The following is a 21,507-nucleotide window of genomic DNA, read 5'->3' as shown; positions in this document are numbered from 1 at the left end:
TTGTTCGTATTCAGTCATTAACGCTTCAAGCCTCTCCCCTCCATGTGTCTCTCCAAATGCCTCTTCTCTTTCAATTGTACCACCTCTGCTTCTACTGGCCATTTATTCCAGGTTCTCACTACCCTCTAAAGAAGTCACCTCTCAGGTTTTCTTTAAATCTCTCCCTTCTGATATTGCATCTGTGACTTCGAGTTTTGGACTCCACAACCTTGGAGAAAAGATTGTGACTGTTGTGTACTTCAATAATACTCGATTAATCTTATATGTGTGTGTATGTGTGATTAAGCAATTTTGTTTGTTTAAATAATTATGGGTTATATACATAAATACATGAATTGCCTATGTCATCACACTACTATGTGATATATGTGCACCTCACTTAAAGTAAACCCAAAGTTAGACCTGCATTTTGGACTCCCATGTCTTCCTTTGTATTAGTTTAGTGTTTTGAAGGTGCAAAATTTAACATTGACCTTATCCATACCTTCACTATTTTATAAATTGTTGTGAGATCACCACTCATTCTCCTGTGCTCCAAGATATAAAGACCCAGCTTGGCCAACCTCTCTCAATAATTCAGGCCTTCAAGTCCAGGCAGAATCTGTGTACTGTAAATATAAAAGTTAACATTTATCATATCGTCATGAGGTCATTTTCTGAGTGCTTGTGCCAGGGAAAATGTCAACCATTCATCCTGGAAAATAAATCGGAGGAAGACTTGATGTGGTGCTTGTGTGGTTTGCTGGTGATCATACAAGTAAGGTGATTGTTTGGGGGGCTGGAACCATAGATCAGGAGAGGAGAGAATGTTCTGCTTCTGCAAGATAACCCAGAAATTTTGACAGTTACAAGCTACTTGAATTTTTGTAGTTAACTTACTTAACCATATGAATTTTTGATAAATAATAGTGAAATAGTTTTAGCATCACAATGGTGACAAGGTGAGTTTCAGAAGAAATATTGAATTGCAGTTTCTTTCAAAAATAACAAATACACTGAGCACATTAACAGTGTTTATAATTGGACTCTGGCATGAATACAAGAATTTAGGTTTTGAACTCACTGCTTCAGAATCTAGTATATAAAAATATATTCAAAGAAAATGAATGAACTGATACATTTAACATGAATTTCCTCTGAACTGAAATCCATCTTTAGGTTTATTTAAATCATGATCCAAATAGGCAACTCCAAGGCTATTATTTGACCATTGATGGCCTTGCTGGTATGAAAGGATGGTATCAGAATCTTGAACAGGGTGTTATTTATCAAAAGAACTTTACTAATAACAAAGCTGATTAGAAATTATATTCTATGTTTTGTAGTTAACATTCATCCCAAACGCTATAAATCGCATCAAAAGAGTATTTGCTAATTAACGTTAAATCATTAGGTCTGCTAAAAGTTATTATTGTTAAGTTCAAAATTATTTTTTAAATTATCAAGGTATCCGATATCTATCAAAGGTTAATTTTATTGTCAAAGTACGCATGTACTATACAACTCTGATGTTCATCTTCTCCGGAGAGCTACAAAAATCAGGAAAAACTACAGGAGTCGTTGAGAGAAAAGGTATCGATCCCTCTGACAGATTGACCACATGGAAAACAGCAGCTAGAACATTAAATCCCAAGCCCCAACCCTCTCCACAAAAAGCAGCGCCAATAACATCAAACCCCCAACCACTTCCCTTGCCAAAAAAAAAGAACAGCCCCTTCTCAGATTGAAAGGAAATCTGAGAAATAACCCATTAATCACCAGGAATTGTATATCATAACTTGGATATCAAGAAACAGATTGAAACCTTGTAGTACTCATTTTTTGAGCTTTTCACATTAAAATGATAAATACCTGTGACTGAGTGTGCCAATGGCCAATACATTCTGTTCAGCATGTGTTAAATTAATAAAAGCATAGTATGGGCCCACACAGACTTGTGGAAGTTGAATTAACATGGTACTGACCCATTCCTGAACATGGGCAGGAGAAGTGTTTCTGCAGGAAGAACCCCAGTTTAATAGTTGACTATAAATTGGGGTCGATAATAGCAATTTAGAATAAAGGGAAGAATTATCACCGAAGTTATTTACAGGGTGGTCCAGCTGATGATTCTACATCAGTTGCCTTAGGTCAATATTAGTCTTTCAGTTTGTTTGGTAAAGCAATGTAACCCTTTGTAACGCTGATGACATGGCCATAGTGGGGTGTGTCAGGAATGGACAGGAGGAGGAGTATAGGAAACTGATACAGGACTTTGTGATATGGTGCAACTCAAACTACCTGCGTCTCAATATCACCAAGACCAAGGAGATGGTGGTGGACTTTAGGAGATCTAGGCCTCATATGGAGCCAGTGATCATTAATGGAGAATGTGTGGAGCAGGTTAAGACCTACAAGTATCTGGGAGTACAGTTAGACGAGAAGCTAGACTGGACTGCCAACACAGATGCCTTGTGCAGGAAGGCACAGAGTTGACTGTACTTCCTAAGAAGGTTGGCGTCATTCAATGTCTGTAGTGAGATGCTGAAGATGTTCTATAGGTCAGTTGTGGAGAGCGCCCTCTTCTTTGTGGTGGCGTGTTGGGGAGGAAGCATTAAGAAGAGGGACGCCTCACGTCTTAATAAGCTGGTAAGGAAGGCGGGCTCTGTCGTGGGCAAAGTACTGGAGAGTTTAACATCGGTAGCTGAGCGAAGGGCGCTGAGTAGGCTACGGTCAATTATGGAAAACTCTGAACATCCTCTACATAGCACCATCCAGAGACAGAGAAGCAGTTTCAGTGACAGGTTACTATCGATGCAATGCTCCTCAGACAGGATGAAGAGGTCAATACTCCCCAATGCCATTAGGCTTTACAATTCAACTGCCAGGACTTAAGAACTTTTTAAAAGCTATTATAAATGCTTTTTGAGATATTGATTTAGATGCATATCGTATTTTTTTTTACTGAGTTAAGTATTGTATGTAATTAGTTTTGCTACAACAAGTGTATGGGACATTGGAAAAAAAAGTTGAATTTCCCCATGGGGATGAATAAAGTATCTATCTATTTATCTATCTATCTATCTATCTTTTCTCTTGTAGGGAAACATAGATGCTCATAGATGTTTATTTATATGTCTTAATAGTTTTTGTGAATGCTGGAGATCTTTTTAGTCCAAGTGTATATAGGTGGCTGTTGAAGCCTTAGTGTACCATCTGATATTTCTGAAATAAAGGAGGATGGCTTGAACATTCAAACCACAGGAATGTCTAAATCATCAAATAATGCTATAAATTGGCAGTGCTGGTTGTCTACCTGTGTAGGATGATATTTCTTGGATTTGAAATCTACGTTGACTGCTTTTCAATTTTATGCATTTTGACTCTGAAGTGAATGAGCAAGCAAATTGTTCTATTTATTTTTATTAAGCACCGATTTTTAAATGTAGCTCTTTCCTGCATGACGCAGAGCAAAGGCAACTTTGAACTCACATCAAGCCAAAAACATTTTGCAGAAATTAGGTCAGGTTTATGATTTAAGAAATGACGTTTCAGGATGCAGAGAAGTATACACTTTGACCTGCAGTTGACTCCTAGACAAATCAGATAAAAGTGGATAAGTTTGCCAGTAGTTTGACTAAGGGTGTTTGGAATTTGTGCAGAGCCAGTTAAGTGTTAGACTTCTCTAGGTTGTGCTAACCTGCAAAAGTGACTGATGGTAACAACAAAGCAAAAACAATAAATTCTGCAAAACTAAGTTAGCGAAATTAATGTCATTATTGAAAATTACAGAGTAGATTTATGACTATTACTTAAAATATGTAATAACCCAATATGATGCTGGAAACACTCAGCAGACCAGGCAGCATCTGTGTAAAGGGAAACTGAAAGATTAGCTGCTTTTCACGGATGACACCTGACCATAAGACATAGGAGCAGAATTAGGCCATTTGGCCCATCAAATCTACTTCACCATTCTATCATGTCACCCCCATCCCCATTCTCTTGCCTTCTCACCATAACCTTTGATACCCTTACTAATCAAGAAACAATCAACATCCATTTCAAATATACCCAATAACCTGGCTTCCACAGCCATCCAGAATTTTTTTTGGCCATCGTCTGGCTAAAGAAGTTCCTTCTCATCTCAGAGTTCAAGTTCAAAGTACATTTATTATCACAGTATGTATACATTGTACAACTTTGAGATTAATCCCCTTTCAGGCAGCCACAAAACAAAGAAACCCCAAAAGAACTCATTTAATAAAAAGACTATCAAACACCAAATGCACTGAGTGGAAAAAGAAGTGCAACCAATAAAAGTAAGCAAATAGCATTCAGAACTGAAGTTTTACAAAAGACACAAAGCCTGGCATCACTGCAGCTGGTGCAGACCACAGTTTTATTTCATCGCAGAGCCAGGTAAATGTCGCGGGACTACAGGCACAAAGCCAGTCATCACAGCAGCTGGAGCAGGTCAGAGCCTCAGTTAAGCACAGAACTGAGTGAACATCGTGGAGCAGTCAGTAGATGTTCCTTTAGAATCTCTGCTCTAAAAGGATATCCTTGTATTCTGAGGCTCTAACCTTTGGACCTAGACTTCCTCACTATAAGAAACATCTTCTCCATGTCCTGACCTGCTGAGTGTTTCCAGAATAGAAGCATAGAACATTACAGCACAGAAAAGGCCTTTTGGCCCTTCTTGGCTGTGCTGAATCATTTTTCTGCCTAGTTCCACTGACCTGCACCTGGGCCATATTCCTCCATACACCTCATAGAATGTCCTGATTTTTATTTCAAATTTCCAGTAATTTTGATTTAAAATAAATAGAATATTGAAAAATGTAGTGAGCAGATCAATAAAACAAGCAACTTATTTGAAATCTTATCTCACATGGTAGAAGTAAAACAGGTTGCAGCTTTCTGCCTCCAAGACCTCCCTCATTAACAAGGCATTCTTTCCCTTTGCCATCCGTTTTCTAAATGGACGTTGAACCCATGATCACTACCTCACTACTTCAGTTACATTGAGTCACTAGTGTTTGTGCCACTATCCACCAGCTTCATTGTTACCAAGGTGCCATACAATAACAGCACAAACCCAACGAGGGCTGTTGCTGTTGGGCACAGTACTGGCAAAATTAGCCAATAGTGCAAGACAATAGGGTAAGTAATACACAAATCTTCACAATTGTAAACAATTCTCTGAAAATACTACCGATTAACAAGGCCAAAGGAATAGAAGCCATGAGTCAGCTAGAGAAAGTTGATGAATCCCTACTTTTTATCCTTCTCTGCCTCTCTCGCCCTCCGCGCCTCCCCTCTCCCCATCGCTCTTCTTCTCCTCCCCCCCCTTCCCAGCGTCTCCCCTTTTTGGCAGGCCCTTGGAAACGAACTTCCTGAAAGACTTCTTATTTTGTGTCTGGTGATCAACGCAGTGGCCTGCCAACTTTATATTCAAGGATTCAGTTCACTCTGAAGTGTTTACATTTGAGCCATTGCACCCAGATGTCCCTTTTTGTATTAGCTTTATTGGAGATGCAGGAAGATTGCTTCTGATGTTGGGGAAGTCCAGATGCAGGAAGATTGTTTCCGATGTTGGGGAAGTCCAGAACGAGGAGTCACAGTTTAAGGATAAAGGGGAAGCCTTTTAGGACCGAGATGAGGAAAAACTTCTTCACACAGAGAGTGGTGAATCTGTGGAATTCTCTGCCACAGGAAACAGTTGAGGCCGGTTTATTGGCTATATTTAAGAGGAAGTTAGATATGGCCCTTGTGGCTAAAGGGATCAGGGGGTATGGAGAGAAAGCAGGTACAGAGTTCTGAGTTGGATGATCGGCCATGATCATACTGAATGGCGGTGCAGGCTCGAAGGGCCGAATGGCCTACTCCTGCACCTATTTTCTATGTTTCTATGAGATTGGAGAATTTGAGGTGATCTGGGCTTTTCCAATTGGTGTGATAATAGACCTGGGTGTGTAATAAGGTTTAGTTAATTCAGAATCTTCCAGGATCAGGATTCACGAATGGGCATTCTTTTTCAGCTACACGTTGACTTTTGTAATACTGTGTAAGTAATTGTAGTTGCATAGTTATGTGTTGAACACTCTGCTGAGCTGCTATCTTCAAAAAGATTGATTAGCAAAGCATTTTGAGTTAAAAGCATCAAGCACCATTGCTTAGCTGTCTGGCAGTAAACATTACTAAAATACCTAAAGATTACTCAAGTGGATTGAACATATGCCTGCAGTAAAACTGTTCAGGGTGACCTAACTTGCAGCATTGGTTGCTATTAAAGCAGACTCCATATATTAATTTAGAAATAATCACATAAAAAAGACACATTAAATGGAAGGAGCAGCCTGGAGAGTGGAATTACACCAAGTAAATCAGGTGACAAGAAACATAAAGGACAGAATTGAAGGGTGGTTGATATTTTCCTGTGCTATAGTACGTATCATGGTAGCGTGGTTAGCGCAACGCTTTACAGAACCAGCGACCCAGGTTCATTTCCCACAGCTCTCTGTATGGAGCTTGTACGTTTTCCTCATGACTGTGTGCCCCAGGTGCTCCAGTTTCCTCCCACTGCCCAAAGACGTACTGGATAGGCCAGTAATTGGTCATTGTAACTTCTCCTGTGAGATTAGGCTGGGGCTGAATGGGTGGGTTGCTGGGCTGCACAGCTCAAAGGACCAGAAGGGCTTTCTCCAAGCTGTATCTTAATAAATAAATGAATTAAATTAATGACCTTGAATGAAATTTGCTTAGTTATATACGAATAAGCAAAGCTATAGGTCATATGTACTTGTGTTAAGAAGACTGAACAAATTGAAACTGTCTTGGTGATAAGCAAGTCTATTCAGGTATCACACTATATGAATCATTCCTATTCCTGACAGCTTTCATCATAGCTATCCTTCCAGAAGCCTTGACATGAGCCCTGGCGTGGAGGGAGTCTGCAGAGCTTTCCTTGAAATGTATTAAAAGCAGTGGATGATGCACGTAGGGAAATAAAAATATACAGCATCAAAGGAGACCATTCAGCACTTTGTTCTCCTTCTGGTAGGTTTAAGAATAGCATTGCTGCGGCATCACAAAAGAGGAGGTCCAAGTGGGTGAAATTATTAAGACAAGAAATGAGGAATGGTGGAGAGCACGAAACACTGCTATATATTGTAAATCCTTTCTATAAAAATATGGGAATTTGTCATTGGGGCAACTGATGATGTTTTTAAAGACATGTTCACTTTAACCCACAAAGAAGAATATTACCAGCAACTAGGCGGTTAGAGTAGCACGACTTCAAGCTTGCACAAAAACAGCAGTACCTGACAGCATACTACACACACTACCTTATCTGATGGGGAGATGAGCAAGGCAAACAAAGGTTTTCTTTATAATCAGTGCTGCCCTCAAAGGATGAGAAAAGGCTTTTGATTAAAATGTTGGTAATTATTTATCAAAATAGATTAAGTAAATTCATATGTCTAATACCCAATGGGATTGCAAAGCAGTTCATAAGACTTCATGGATAAATTTAAGAACGCCCAAGCTGAATAATCAACCATCAACCATCAGACTATTGAACCAAATGGGATAATTTCACTCATCTTCAGTTTGAACTTTGGTATTGAACTGGTCCCACAACCTATGGACTCACTTTCAATAACTCTTCATCTCTTGTTTTTGATATATTGTTTATTTATTTAAATAATCTTCAATCTGCTTCAAGCAGCAGTGAAATAGATCCCAGACGCTGCAGGAACTCAACATGTCAGGTAGCGTCTATAGAACTGAATAAACAGTCGACATTTCTGGACGAGACCCTTCATCAGGACCGGAAAGGAAGGGGGAAGACATCAGAATTGAAGAAGTGTGGGGAGGAGAAGGCGGCTAGCTGGAAGGTGATAACTGAAGCCAGGTGGATGATGGGGAAGGCAAAGGGCTGGAGATAAAGCAATCTGAAGAAATGTCTCAGTCCAAAGCATCAACTATTTATTCATTTCCATAGATGCAGCTTGACCTGCTGAGTTCCTCCAGCATTTGGTTTATGTTGCTCTGGATTTCCAGCATCTGCAAACTTTCTCAAGTTAGTGAAATAGATCACTAGTTTATCATTTGGGCTGACACCTCAATGTTGGACAGTTTACAAAATGTATCCAACACTATTTCCACCCCCTGCCCCCTCCCCGCCCCGCCAAGAGAAGCTACAGAAACATTTGTATCCCTCTGAACCAGTGAATGGGAACAATGCCTATTATTTGAAGCTCTGGTTCTGGGTTTGAATTCAAAATTTCTCACTTAACACTTTGCTATATACATTGAGCCAGGTATTTTGATGCAATCTGTCAGAAAATCTACATGGATATTTTACTTTGGCCTTTAAAGTGAGGAAGGGGATACATTCACTAGTTCAGTACTTGATGGAATAAATTGGAATGAGCATATTTCCATTAACAAAACCAAAGGAGTTAGGAAAATGCATCTAACTCTAAGCAGAACTGTTTAAAGTTAGTTGAAATACAATTGCTACGATCAATCACCAGGAACAGAATTATGAACAGTTGGAAAGATACAAGCTATCACTGATGTTTACATACAAGTATTTTGAAAATCCTTAATCCACAGGAGTCTGTTACTCACGTCTGTTCTTTATGTAGCAATAAGGAATGTATTAGAGGTTTCAATTGGGTCAGGTGGGCAGCTGCAAATACCTACCTGACTTTGGTTCAGACATTGTTCTATGAGCCAGCATGGACTCAATGAGCCCATTGGCTCTTTCTAGCTTTCATATCATATGGCTCATCACAAAGCCATATGATATAAAATTAATATTGGGGAAAAAATGATCCTGCATTTAAGGCTTACATTGGCTCGCCAAACAAAAACAGTAACCTTTTTCAACATTTTTATTAGGTTACTGAAGATAAATATCCAAAAGTGTTTACAATGAATTTCTTTGCACATTAGTTTTATGTAAGTCCCATTCAGGCATTTTACTTTTCCAGGTCCAATAGATATAAATATATACTTTTATATATTTGACATGATCTCACTTGCCAAAGACCAAGCACCTACTATTTTTAATTTATTATTAAGAATGAGATTTTAGATGCTGTTCAGAGTCACACAAAGAGTAAATTGTTCAGTTAACATTGGCATTGGCATATCATTTAGTGACCTTACTAAACAAACAGGACATGATCTGACAATGATCACTTTGTGCTTTATCATAGACATCACATAACTGTAGTCTGAACATGTGACTTCTGTGCTTGTTAACTCTTAAAGGAGTATTCAGGCTGAAAGGTCAATAGATTAGGTGACCAAGTGCCACATCTCTTTTCTTCAAGGTGCAAGATGAGCAGACAAAGCTACCATGCAAACTTTGATAGCTGTGTTTGGACTTGTGTATAGTTCAGGGTTTGGTTATTAACATCTTTACTAATAATCTTCCCTGCAGCATTGACAGTTTAGGCCAGTTTGTAATAATGTCAGAAGCTTATAGTTTCTTGTCCCATTGTAGAACAGAAACAGCTGAAGTTGCTGTACTTCTGTGCAAATTAAGCAACATTAAAGAAACTTTTTTTCTAAAAGATTGAAAGTTTGATTTGGTCCTGACCATTAAGATCAAAAAAAGAAAGCTGCTTATCTGACCAACATTCCTCCCAGCTCCATTCAAAAAGGTGAAAGATCAGACATTTCAGCCATGCTGGTGTGACTAAATGGAAGTCAGTGACACAGTATGCAAAGTTCCTGAGGGTCCAGGTAATCACTGGTGCATAATTTCCAGTGCCAAATGCGAAGCACACTTGATTCAATCACAAAAACAATACTCAAATGCCCCACACAGTGTGGTGACTCTTACTGTTGGGATGAACCTTAGTATAATGTAATGATGTTCAACGTTGACTTCACTGTCAATGTTTTGTTGAAGACGAGATAAATGCCGGTATGTGAACAGCAATTCTAATCCTGATGTAGCTGTCATCTTTGGAAAGTGTATCTGCTACATTATTCAATTAAGGATTTTGCAGAGTCCCACTTTTGTCGTCTATAAGAAATTGCATTATATCTGTACATTCCAAAAAGTGGGGAGATCAGACACTGAAGCTGCAAAATTTCCTGATATTCACACCCATATGCACAAGGATGTCAGATTAGAAAACCTCACTTCTTTCACAGGTTTATGCATAAAACTTGGGTGGAATTACCAGAAGTCAAATATTATTGGACAGTGAAACTTAGTGTATTGTTCTTCATTTGTTAATGGGATATGCAGCAATGCCAGCATCTGTTGTCCAACCCTACTTGCCCATGATCCAGCAGGCAAGAATCAATTACAGTACGTTAGCCTCTTCTATAAGAAATCCCAAATCAGTTAAGAATGTCAGCTTTCCTTCCCTGAATGATGTGCAGTATCACAGTCATACGATGTTGTGATTGTGTTTTAGTTTGTTATTGCATTGTGTAGTTATGTATTAATCTGCATGGCATAAATATAATTGCATTGTATCAATATTCCAGAATTGTGATGCACTCTAATTATCATCTTCTGTTCTAAATCTCTCTTCATCACCATTCGCTTCTTTCAGATGCATTAACAGCATTTGGTAACCTGATGTAGCATCTCCCGCAGCTTCAGGTTTTGTCTGGCCATGCTCGAGCAAAGCATGCTGGGAAACCTCAGAACCCAAATGTCTCAGATTCTGCTCGTCACTTCACCTGGCCAATCTCCCTACTTCTGCAGACCAGCGAGCTGCATCTTGGGGCAGTAATTGGTGCTGCGACTGACTGATTGGTAACAGATGATGCTGGTGGACAAGTGACACCCGTTCCTCCCTCTCACCTTTGCCCCCCACCCCTCCCCCCAATTCAGGTGCTTTGCAATTTCTGCACCAGTGTACTTCAATTTTCTTTGCAACTTCATTTTTCACTTGAAGTAATCACACTTGACTCTTGACTTCACTGTGTGCGGATGAAAAGTACATAAACCAGGTGCATGAGGCAAAATTGAAAGATAACTATCTGTAACTTAGAAAAAAACAAAGATAATGTTTGCTGAAGTTGAAATTTTGTACCTCAGTTTCAATGCCATCACAGCTGACAGGTGAAAGGATAAGGATTACATCTGCAAAAGTCCCTTTTTAAATGGAGGAGATGCACTGCTTCACTTAGTTGGAAATGCTAGGCCCTAGATGCAGTTTTACACTCATTACAGAGGAGAAAAATCATGCAGTTTGCCAAAGAGCAAGATTTTTTTCACATGGCATGCCAATGTAACTAATTTCGCGAAGATTAATTACTAAGTACAATTTAACCACATTTATTACCAGCAAATCTCAAGATAGCTGTACATAGATAACAGAGTTTGTTGTGCAATTATTCACTGCAGTGTATGATAGCTATTTATCTCAGGAAACCTCCATCAACTTCACCCCCAGTATCATCTTAGTTCCTAAGCTAAGAACAATCACTTTTTCAAGTGCAGTTTTTTAGGTAGTTAAAGCCCTCATGAATTCAGTACATGTTAAGATTAATGTGGGATTGAAAGAAATGGGATCGTTTTCTACAATGATTCACTCTGGAATTTTAATAGTAAATTGGATATGCTGGATTGGCCAGCCACCTATAATTAAATATCTTACAGAATCACCCACACAAACACAAACTCATATGATTTTTTTGTCAAAGTAAGGTACCTAAATTAGCAGAAGCTATTTGTTAAATGTTGCAAATGAATTTCAGATGTTTGGTTAATGTCTAGTTGTGTCGCATATCTGATAAGTTGCTAATTTCAAGACTTTGATTAAACATGCCAGAATTCACCATAGAACATGTAAAGAGTACAATTTTAATGCTTTGTTGTCATACACTATATATCTGCAGATGGGTTTTATTTGAATAAAATATCAAAATTGTGTGTTATATATAATTTTAGTATGTTTAGAAGAACTCTGAAATCAGCTTTGGATGAAAGGATAATTTGTGTCATCACCAAGTTGATATGGGATCCTCTGAGATTTTCCATGGCAGGCTGATATTTATCAATAACGATGGACATTTTAGAAATGGGAATTAGCTGATCTACCTGCTAATCAGTCTGTATTTGTTCTGTTTGTTACTGTAGCTCTAAAGAGTCCAGCTGCATACCACGACCAAAGAAAGAGTCTGGAACGAGCCAAGGTATGGAATCCCAATACCAGGGTTGCAATCGTTGCGACTGGTATTAATTCAGATAGCTACTCAGAAATTAAATTGGACAATGTGCTTACTTCCATAGAGAGAGAGAGAGAGAATGTCAGTCGTGCAGTCTGTAAATGAATGTACGTGTGTAAGTTCCGTCCTTGATTTTCCATCAACAACCAGTCCAGCCACTGTGAACACAGAGACATCATTCACTGGCAGTTTCAAAACATTTGCAGATATATTTGGAAAATATTTTGAGCTGAAGTGATCTTGCATTGTCCTTCTGACCGAGGGCTACCTTTATTTGGTGGGGCTGTACCTGCCCTTGCAATGAATTCACCAAACTAGAAACTAGCATCTTGAAACAGTGCCCAGATTGTCGCCTTTTTACACGGCAAGGTTTATTCGTATTGCAACGCGTCGCTTTAAGGAATGTTAGAATATTTCACGTTTCCTTTTAGCATGCATTATGATTATAGAGATATATCTTTACTTACTGACCAGCATGTTGTGTGTATTACTTTGGATTTTCCTGGGTTTATTTCAGGCATTTTAACATTGGAGTTCACATTGAAATTGGTCGTTGTGTTTCCAACAGTTTGCTGAAAGCTAATGTCAAAGTTCCTTTCCCTCCAATTCCAGCCTTTATTTATTGTTGTTTACTGGTGATAAGAATGCAATTCTTTTGTGACAGGAATGATAATTGTGTAAGTTAATTCCCTTGACTATTTTCTTGCTGGTGGGGTGTTCAGAAAGGTTACAGCCTGTCCTTGTTGAAAACGGTGGATGTCCATGTTGTGAGATTGAATTGGGTTTATGACTGATGGTACCAAATCCACTCAGATTACATTGTGAGTTCTGCCAACCAAGTAAGAATGTCAGCTCAGAGACCACGTGCCTGCAAAGCACCAGAAGACGGGAGACAACACCAGAACATAATTTGCTCAAAAGAAATTCAGTATTTCATATACTTATTGAATTTGCTTTAAATTGACCACTGAAAGTATCAAATGGACACTAAAGAGAGTAACAGACCTCTGCAAGCTTCTTTTAGGTTTTGCATTCAGTTGATTTATAAAGTGGGATAGTGAACTATCTTCAAAGGCAACACGAGTGAATCTGCAGAAGCTGGAAATAAAAACACAAAATGCTGGCAGAACTCAGCAGGCCAGACAGCATCTATGGGAGGAGGTAGTGATGACGTTTCGGGCCGAAACCCTTCATCAGGACTCCTGATGAAAGGTTTCGGCCCAAAACATCGTCATTACCTCCTCCCATAGATGCTGTCTGGCCTGCTGAGTTCTGCCAGCATTTTGTGTTTTTATTAGTGAACTATCTTGTTGTCTTCTTATTCACACAATAAGGGACAGCTAGGTAGCTTCTGAGCTCTCATTTCTGTGGCTCAAGTGTATAAAGCCATGGAGGAGTATACTAAAAGATAAGCAGCTAACAAGATACCAAATGCATTGTTGATGCATTGAGATAGTATTGAGGAAACTACAAATGGATTAAAATAAAATTGACTTCACTTATCTTCCAGAAAAGCCACCTTCTGCTGCACACGAGAAGCAAAACAAATAACCGATGATAGTCAAAAGACGGTCTGAGCCCCTGGAGCAGTTTTAGTCTTGCACCATCATTTTAAAAAATGACCCCTCATACTTTGTTCCCCCGTTTTTATGCATGAGTGATGAACTGCATCTCAGAGGTGTACTAGGATCTTTTAAACAGATAAAGATGATGAGACCAGACCCTCATATTTACTTTAATTGAAACTGACTTGCCTATGCTCTTAGAGAATGCTTAAAAATACATTTTCATGGATTCACAATTCATTTTCATTAAATGGTTTGCAGGTGTAACAAGAGACTTGTATATCTACAAATAATTACATTCTGGTAGCACAAAAAACTGTGCTGAGAGTGAAAGCAACAGTTAGTTGGTTTGGTGATTCCTTCATGCCACCTAAACCTGATGTATGTAATGGCCAGTGAGGTACCCAAAGTAAGGTTGGGAACATTACCTAAGGGCAGCTGCTTGCATGTTCCATTACACGGCAGACCAGGTCAAATCCAGGGACCCAGCATGAGCCTCTGTACTTCTTGATGCTATATTTTGAAATGGCAAGACTCCTCGCCCTTTGCTGACATCCCCAAGGCAATGAATCATCCCTTGGTTTGGTCTGCAGAGGTTGCCTGTGCAGACGGGTTTGAGATGGGCCATCAAGGGGATGCATGCTGCTCAGCATGGTGGGCCTAGGCTGTGTGTAGGCAGACAATGCAGATCCAGTTCTCTGCTATCACTTCCGTTGGGTGTGATGAAAGCTGTAATTATCCATCTCTTTGGCTGTACATCACTAATCAGCCCAGAAATTACTATACACAGTGGACTCTGGTTAATTGAGTTTTTCATTAATCGGGGCAGCTGCTTATTTGGGACAATTCTTAAAGAACAAAAACTAATTGAGAAAATAGGCAGAAATCCTTTTCTTTATTCAGGACACTATGCTGTTTAATTGGGACAGGAAACTAGCACCATTTGTGTGCGTTTGTGTGGCTGTTAGACACCGTTTTTAGAGCTAACAGTTTTTAAATAGCATCACGTGTGTTTGTGTTCAGAAACCAGTGATTTTTTTTTTTCACTGATTGTTGGTGAGACTCAGGCAAGGCAATACTGTTGGTAAGACAAATCTGAGTCTTTTGCTTATGGCGGTTTCAAGCATTTAGATTTGGAAATTCCAGAAATAGCCAGGAGTGAAAAAGAAATGATGTCACTACTTCAAGAAAAGTTAGGAATTATGAAGAATTTGAAGGTATCAACAATCATCTTGAATGTTACATTTGATCCCCATCAGACACTCAGCTCTTACCTGTGGGTCTAAGTAGCCAGGTGGACCTCACCTGGTACACCGCTTTGGCAGGTGGACTGAACCAGGTTCTGTTCCCCGGTGAGACAGGGACATGCCTGTCTTAGCATGCAAAGTCAATTCCAGTGAACTGGGTGGATGAGATCCAATGGCCAGGAAGGTGGTTCTCCAACGCTACATGGAGAGCAAAGGGCACGGTGAAGTACAGAAGAATTCTCGGTCATCCACTGAAACCAGGGAAGACCCCAGTTGAAATGTTTACTTGTCCCACTGGGCTGGGACTTCTGAGGTCACAAGAGTGGAACTGTCAGAGTATAACAGCGTTTTCATTTTGAGAGCTCTCGCACACAGGTTTCCTTTCATCATCGGATATGACGGGCAACCACCAGTTGTATTTCTAGTGTTCTGATTTGTTCAGTATTTCATTTAAATACATAATTTGTTATGCAGTTGAACAGAAGTTTGCCTTCTTTTATTTTTTTAAACTCTTTCCATCAAACTTCGGCTAATTCGGGCAGCCACTTAATTAGGCCAAAACGTACCTGTCCTGATGTGCCCCAATTAAACAGAACCCACTGTAGTAATATGCTTAATTGCCATTGTGAAAGAAAATTAATAATACTTTTAATAAACCTGTTAGTTTACAGATAAATATCTGGATGGTGCAAGTTAAGGTTATCGAGGTCCCTAACCCGCTATTTCTCATTGATTTGGTACTTCACGTTACATGATTTCCACATTCAGTGTACCCCTGAGTAACCCAGGAATTGGACTGTACTCTGATTCCAGTTTTCTAAAAAAAACACCCACATTGTTTCTGCAAGAACCAAGAGATGAGAGCCAGCATCAGAAACCAATATAATTAGAAAGCAAACAGTTCAAAGTAAAAATTTATTTCAAAGTACATGTGTGTCACCACATACAGCCCTAAGATTCTTTTTAAACAGTTAAACTAATGAAAGTAATTCTTAATTATCTCATTTTAAATTAATTCTCCCTCCAGTGAACAGTTGAGGATTGGAACTGCACTTCAAACCCTACCGGGCACATCCAAATAAAATTGAAGGGAGAACCTGGAACATATATACCATAGATGTTGTGAAGCTCCTTCTTGAGTTTCAGAAACATCAATTAGATAAATAGAAAAGTGACTATAGGTTGAAACTTTCTAGTCTGGCTTTCTGTGAGTTAGAAAGTTTTGAATCTTTAATATAGGTCTATACTAATTCATTAATTTGAACTTATTAACTAATTATAGCTAATTAACCTACCTGTACGATCAAATTTATTTATTTAGTGAGATACGGTGTGGAAGAGGCCCTTGCTGTGCCTGATATAACCCCAGCCTAATCATGGGGCAATTTACAATGACCAATTATCCTTCCAACCGGCATGCCTTTGCACTGTGGGAGGAAACTGCAACACCCAGAGGAAATCCATGTGGTCACAGGGAGAACAATCAAACTCCTACAGACATCAGTGAGAATCGAACCCAGCTCGTTGGGACTGTAAAGTGTTGCACTAACCACTACACCACTGTGCTGCCCACATTTCCGATTTACAGAGAGCTCAAGTTGCAGTTCTCAGAACCCTCTCTTGCTCAGAGGAATTTCTGTGGTCCAGCACCCATCATGTCCCATGGATGCTAGACTGGAGAGTGTCTACCGGTAACAGATTAGCAGGGACTGTTCCAAAGATTGAGAGCACGGTGCTCTGTAATGAACAGGCGAAAAAAGAACGTTCATTATGTACCTTCTTAAACAGCTGAAGGTGAAAGGGAAGAAATGGAAGATCGAGGTAGGGGTGACCATCAAATGTGGAAACTTGTCTAGGAATGTACCTAGTCTTGTCGTTCAACCTCCTTACCCTAACATAATAGCTACACCTCGAGATTTTTTCATGTGCCTGCAAGTATCATGTATTTTCTAAAAGAATATGCATTTGGTATTCAAGGCTTGTGGAAACCTGTATAAGATTACTGAAGACAACATGGATTTGACATAGCTATTCCAATGCCTTCAAGGTAAATTTGTCCTTTCAGTCTGGCACATTCAGTGGGCAATGTTGCCTCTTCATCACAACACACACAAAATACTGGAGGAGCTCAGCAAGTCAGGCAGAATCTATGGATATAAATGTACTGGCAACATTTCAGGCCAGGACCCTTCTTCAGGAGTGGAAAGGAAGGGGGAAGATGCCGAATAAGAAGGTGGGGGGAGGGGAAGAAGGTTTGCTGGAAGGTGATAGGTGAAGCCAGGTGGTGAGAAAGTAAAGGGCTGGAGAAGGAGGAATCTGATAGGAGAGGAGAGTGGACCATAGGAGAAAGGGAGGGAGGCCAGGACCTAGGGGAAGTGATCAGCAGATAAAAGGCCAGAGTAGTGAATAGAAGAAGAGAGGAGGGGGAAGGAAAAACATTTTTACCAGAAGGAGTAATCAATGTTCATGCCATCAAATTGGAGGCTATGGAGATGGAATACAAGGTTTTGCTCCTCCACCCTGAGAGTGGCCTCATCTTGGCACAAGAGGAGGCCGTGGATCAGTATGTCAAAACGGGAATAGGATTTGGAATTGAAGTGCTTGGCCACTGGGAATTTCCTCTTTTGGCAGATGGAGACGAGGTGCTTGACAAAGCAGCCCCGAATTTACGATGGGTCTCTCCAAAGTAGAGGAAGCTGCATCGGGAGCACCCGATACAATATACGACCCTAGCAGATTCGCGGGTGTTACCTCCCAGGACTGTTTGGGGCCCTAAATGGAACTCATTCCAGATTGCTCTAGTCAGCAACTTGATGCCACTGGTGTGCATATATCACAATTGTAGTGTCATTGAAACAAAGCCTCCTCCCTCCCTTCCTTCCTGTCTCTGAAGGTTTCCTAGAAGATGAGCTGGCATCTGCTGCTGCCTCCCAGTTGCAGTGACTCCAGTTTGATCCTGATCTCGGGACCTGTCAGTGGGGAGTTTACCCCTTCTCCCCATGAAAATGGGGTTCCTCCCCTTTGCTCTGGGTTTCTTCCCACATTCTAGTGGCATGCTGGTAGTATTTTACTGTAAATTGTGTTTTATTGCAGTTAAAGCAATGAAAGAGTCAAAAGGAAGTTAGGACGCATGTTAGAGAGTAAGCTGCAGAACTTAAGGGATACAGGACTAGAGGAAATTATGTAGGGACACAGTGAATACCTTGGCCTGTTTCAGTGCCACAGAAGGTAATTGGAAATCTGTAGGCAGCTAGCAGATGAACTGCCTCACATCCCCAGCATCTTGTGTTCTAATGCTGTCTGTGAGGTGTTTGCACATTCAACCCCTGAATGGTCAGTTTCCCCAAAATGCTCTGGTTTTCTCTCAAAGATGTGTGAGTTGGTAGGTTAATTACCCACTGTAAATTGCCCATCATATGCAAGTGACTGGCAGAATCTGGTAAGAGTTGATGGCAACGTATGGAAGATAGGCTCGACAGGCCAGATGATCTACTGCTGCTCCTATTTCTTACGTACAAGAACAGGTGATTGTTCTGTGGACTGGAATAGACTCAAGCTAAATCGATACCTATGTCATAAGGCGTCATGGAAATGGCTTTGTCCTTCAATGTTCATATTGACTACAGAAGTATATGTTTTTTGACATGGGCAGTTGTTATTTGATCTCAGTGGACCACAGAAGAAATGTTTCACTTGTTCTTCATGGGATCCATTGCTATTTACTGCCTCTGCTGTGACCTCAGAGTTGGAAATTGCTGGCCACCTTCTCCACCCAGAAACTCCCCAAGCCCATTCACAGTTGGATCAAATGTGGAGAGCTAATTAAGCTAGTCAGAAGCATCCCAGAGTACGACAGCACAGTGAGGAGGCGCTGTTTCTCCCACCCCCCGCCACACAACATCTTTGCAAGCTTAGACAGCCAATTGTTTTTTCCATTATAAAGGAAATTTAGAAAATTTTCATTTTAACATTCAGAGAATTGTTTAAACTGAATTAAGTAAATACAGGAATATTAACCATTTGAACAGTTCAACTAGATCCATCTGAACTAAGTAATTATAAATATTTTAAAAAATTAAATCTGCCAATTTGATCCTAGCCTGTGAATACAAGCCCTACAGTCATCACAGGATATGAGAGCTGTTCAGGGCTGGGGAATGCCAGCAAGCATGGAATCTTCTGCTGAGTGTCATAGATTCAACCTTTTGCCTCCCGGTAACCACAGGCTTTCCATGTTTGACAGCCTGTAAATGGAAGTTTAGGATCTAGCTAATTATCAAAGGCCATTCGTTCTAAACAAAGCAGGAAGCATTAACATGCAACACCAGGCTCAAAATAATTTAAAGATTTTTTTTTAATTTAGGATACTTTCTCATATTGGAATAATTGTAAAGAGCTTCAAAACCTGGTTCAATTTGTTCACTAATATCCGTGAGTTAGTGAGAGAACTGACCTAATGCTCTGTCATTACGGACTCTCTTTTGAAGCTGGGCAACCTTAAGTGTATTGCAGTTTGAAATTTGAGAATTCCTTTGAGATCACTATTCAAAGTTTAAGGTGCAATGTGTTTTTTATTATCCCAATACATATATATCACCCCTGAGATTAATTTTCTTGTGGGCATACTCAATAAACCTTTTGAATAGTGATTATAACAGAATGATTGAAAGACCATCTAACTGGGGCGTTCAACAAGAGTGCAGAATACACACACTGCAAATACAAAAAGATGTAACACTAATAAATAAATAAACAATAAATATCATGAGACGAAGAGTCCTTAAAAGTGAATCCATTGGCAAGTGAAATTGAATGTAGTTATCCCCTTTGGTTCAAGAGCCTGATGGTTGAGAGGTGGTAACTATTCCTGAACAAGGTGGTATGAATCCTGGGGCTGATGGCAGCAGTAAGAGGAGAGCATGCCCTGGGTGCTGGAGGATCCCTGGAGAGGGATGCTAGTTTCCTGCAACGACGTTTCATATAAATGTGCTCAATGGTGGGGCGGGCTCTACCCATGATGAACTGGGCTGTATCAACTACGTCTTTGTAGGATTTTCCATTCAAGGTCATTGGTGTTTCTATACCAGGCTGTGATGCAGCCATTCAGTTTATTCTCCACTACATTTCTATAGAAATTTGTCAAAGCCTTAGATGTCATGCTGAATCTCTGCAGACTCCTAAGGAAGTAGAGGCACTGTCATACTTTCTTTGTAATTGCACTTATGTGCTAGGTCCAGGGCAGATCCTCCCAAATAATAACACTTTCCACTTCTGATCCTCCAATGCAAAATGGCTTATGGACCTCTGGTTTCCTTCTCCTGAACTCAGTAATCAGCTCCTTGGTCTTACTGACATTGAGTAAGAGATTGTCGTTATGACGCCACTCAGCCAGATTTTCAATCTTTCTCCTATTTGCTGATTCATCACCTCTGATTTGGCCTGCAACAGGGGTGTCCTGAGCAAACTTGAATATGGCTTTGGAGCTGTGCTTGGCCACGCTGTTTAAAGTGTAAAGTGGATAGAGCAGGGGACAAAGCACACAGCCATGTGGTGCACCCACGCTGATGGAGATCATGAAGGAGACATTGTTGCCAATCCAAAATGACTGGGGTCTGCACATGAGGAAATTGAGGATCCAACTGCACAAGGAGGTATTGAGACCGAGGTATTTAAGCTTATTGATTAGTTTTGAGGGAATGATGGTATTGAATGCTGAGCTGTAGTTGATAAAGAGCATCCTAATATATGCATCTTTGCTGTCCACATATTCTAGGGTTGAGTGAAGAGCCAATGAGGTGGCTTTTGCTCTGGATCTGTTACTCCAGCAGGCAAATTGGAGTGGATCTAAGTTGCTTTTCAGGCAGGAGTTGATATGTTTCATCACCAACCTATTAAAACACTTCATCCCTGTGTATGTACGTGCTACTAGGCATAATCATTGAGGCAGGTCTCCATGCTCTTCTTGGCCACTGGTATATCTGAAACCTGCTCGAAGCAGGTAGGTAGCACACACTGCTGAAGTGAGAGGTTAAAGTTCTCAGTGAACACACAAGCTGGGCTGGATGCTTTTCATGGGTCCATCCTCCTAAAGGCTCCTCACATGTCGGCATCAAAGACTGAAATCATATCATCAGGGGTTGTGGCAGTTTGTGATGGTGCCTCCATGTTTTAGTGGTTAAAACAAGCATAGAAGACATTGAGGTCATGTGAAAGCAAAGCATTGCTGTCTTCTATTTTGCTTAATTTAACTTTATACGAGGGGATAATATTCAAGCCCTGCCACAATTGTCAAGCATCCTTCATTGATTCAAGTTTAGTCCGGAATTGCCAATTCATCCGTGAGAAGGCTTTTTAGAGATCGTACTTGGACCTCTTGTAACTCTCTTGGTCACCACACTTGAATGCCTCTCATCTGGCTCATAGCAGAGTTTGGGTGTCATGTTTCATCCAGGGCTTCCAATTGGAGAAGACTGCATGATTTAGTTGGGATACACTCA

At 40.2% G+C, this 21,507-nt stretch overlaps 1 protein-coding gene across 6 annotated transcripts in view; it reads left to right on the top strand.

Annotated features, from left to right (window-relative positions):
- The window catches only part of myocd (myocardin), a 654,082-nt gene that overhangs the window by 573,212 nt on the left and 59,363 nt on the right, over nt 1-21,507 (top strand). For 5 of the 6 annotated variants that reach the window (XM_073025871.1, XM_073025872.1, XM_073025870.1 and 2 more), the window contains one exon: nt 12,110-12,165. The exons of the other annotated variant lie outside the window; for it this stretch is intronic. In XM_073025871.1, the coding sequence (XP_072881972.1) occupies nt 12,110-12,165 (56 nt within the window). The remainder of the gene's footprint in view (nt 1-12,109; nt 12,166-21,507) is intronic. 6 annotated transcript variants of the gene reach the window in all.

This window comes from Hemitrygon akajei, chromosome 22 (assembly GCF_048418815.1).
Source record: "Hemitrygon akajei chromosome 22, sHemAka1.3, whole genome shotgun sequence".
Classification (NCBI taxonomy): Eukaryota; Metazoa; Chordata; class Chondrichthyes; order Myliobatiformes; family Dasyatidae; genus Hemitrygon; species Hemitrygon akajei.
Note: the sequence above shows the minus strand (reverse complement) of the source record. Positions and strands in the feature narration are given on the sequence as shown.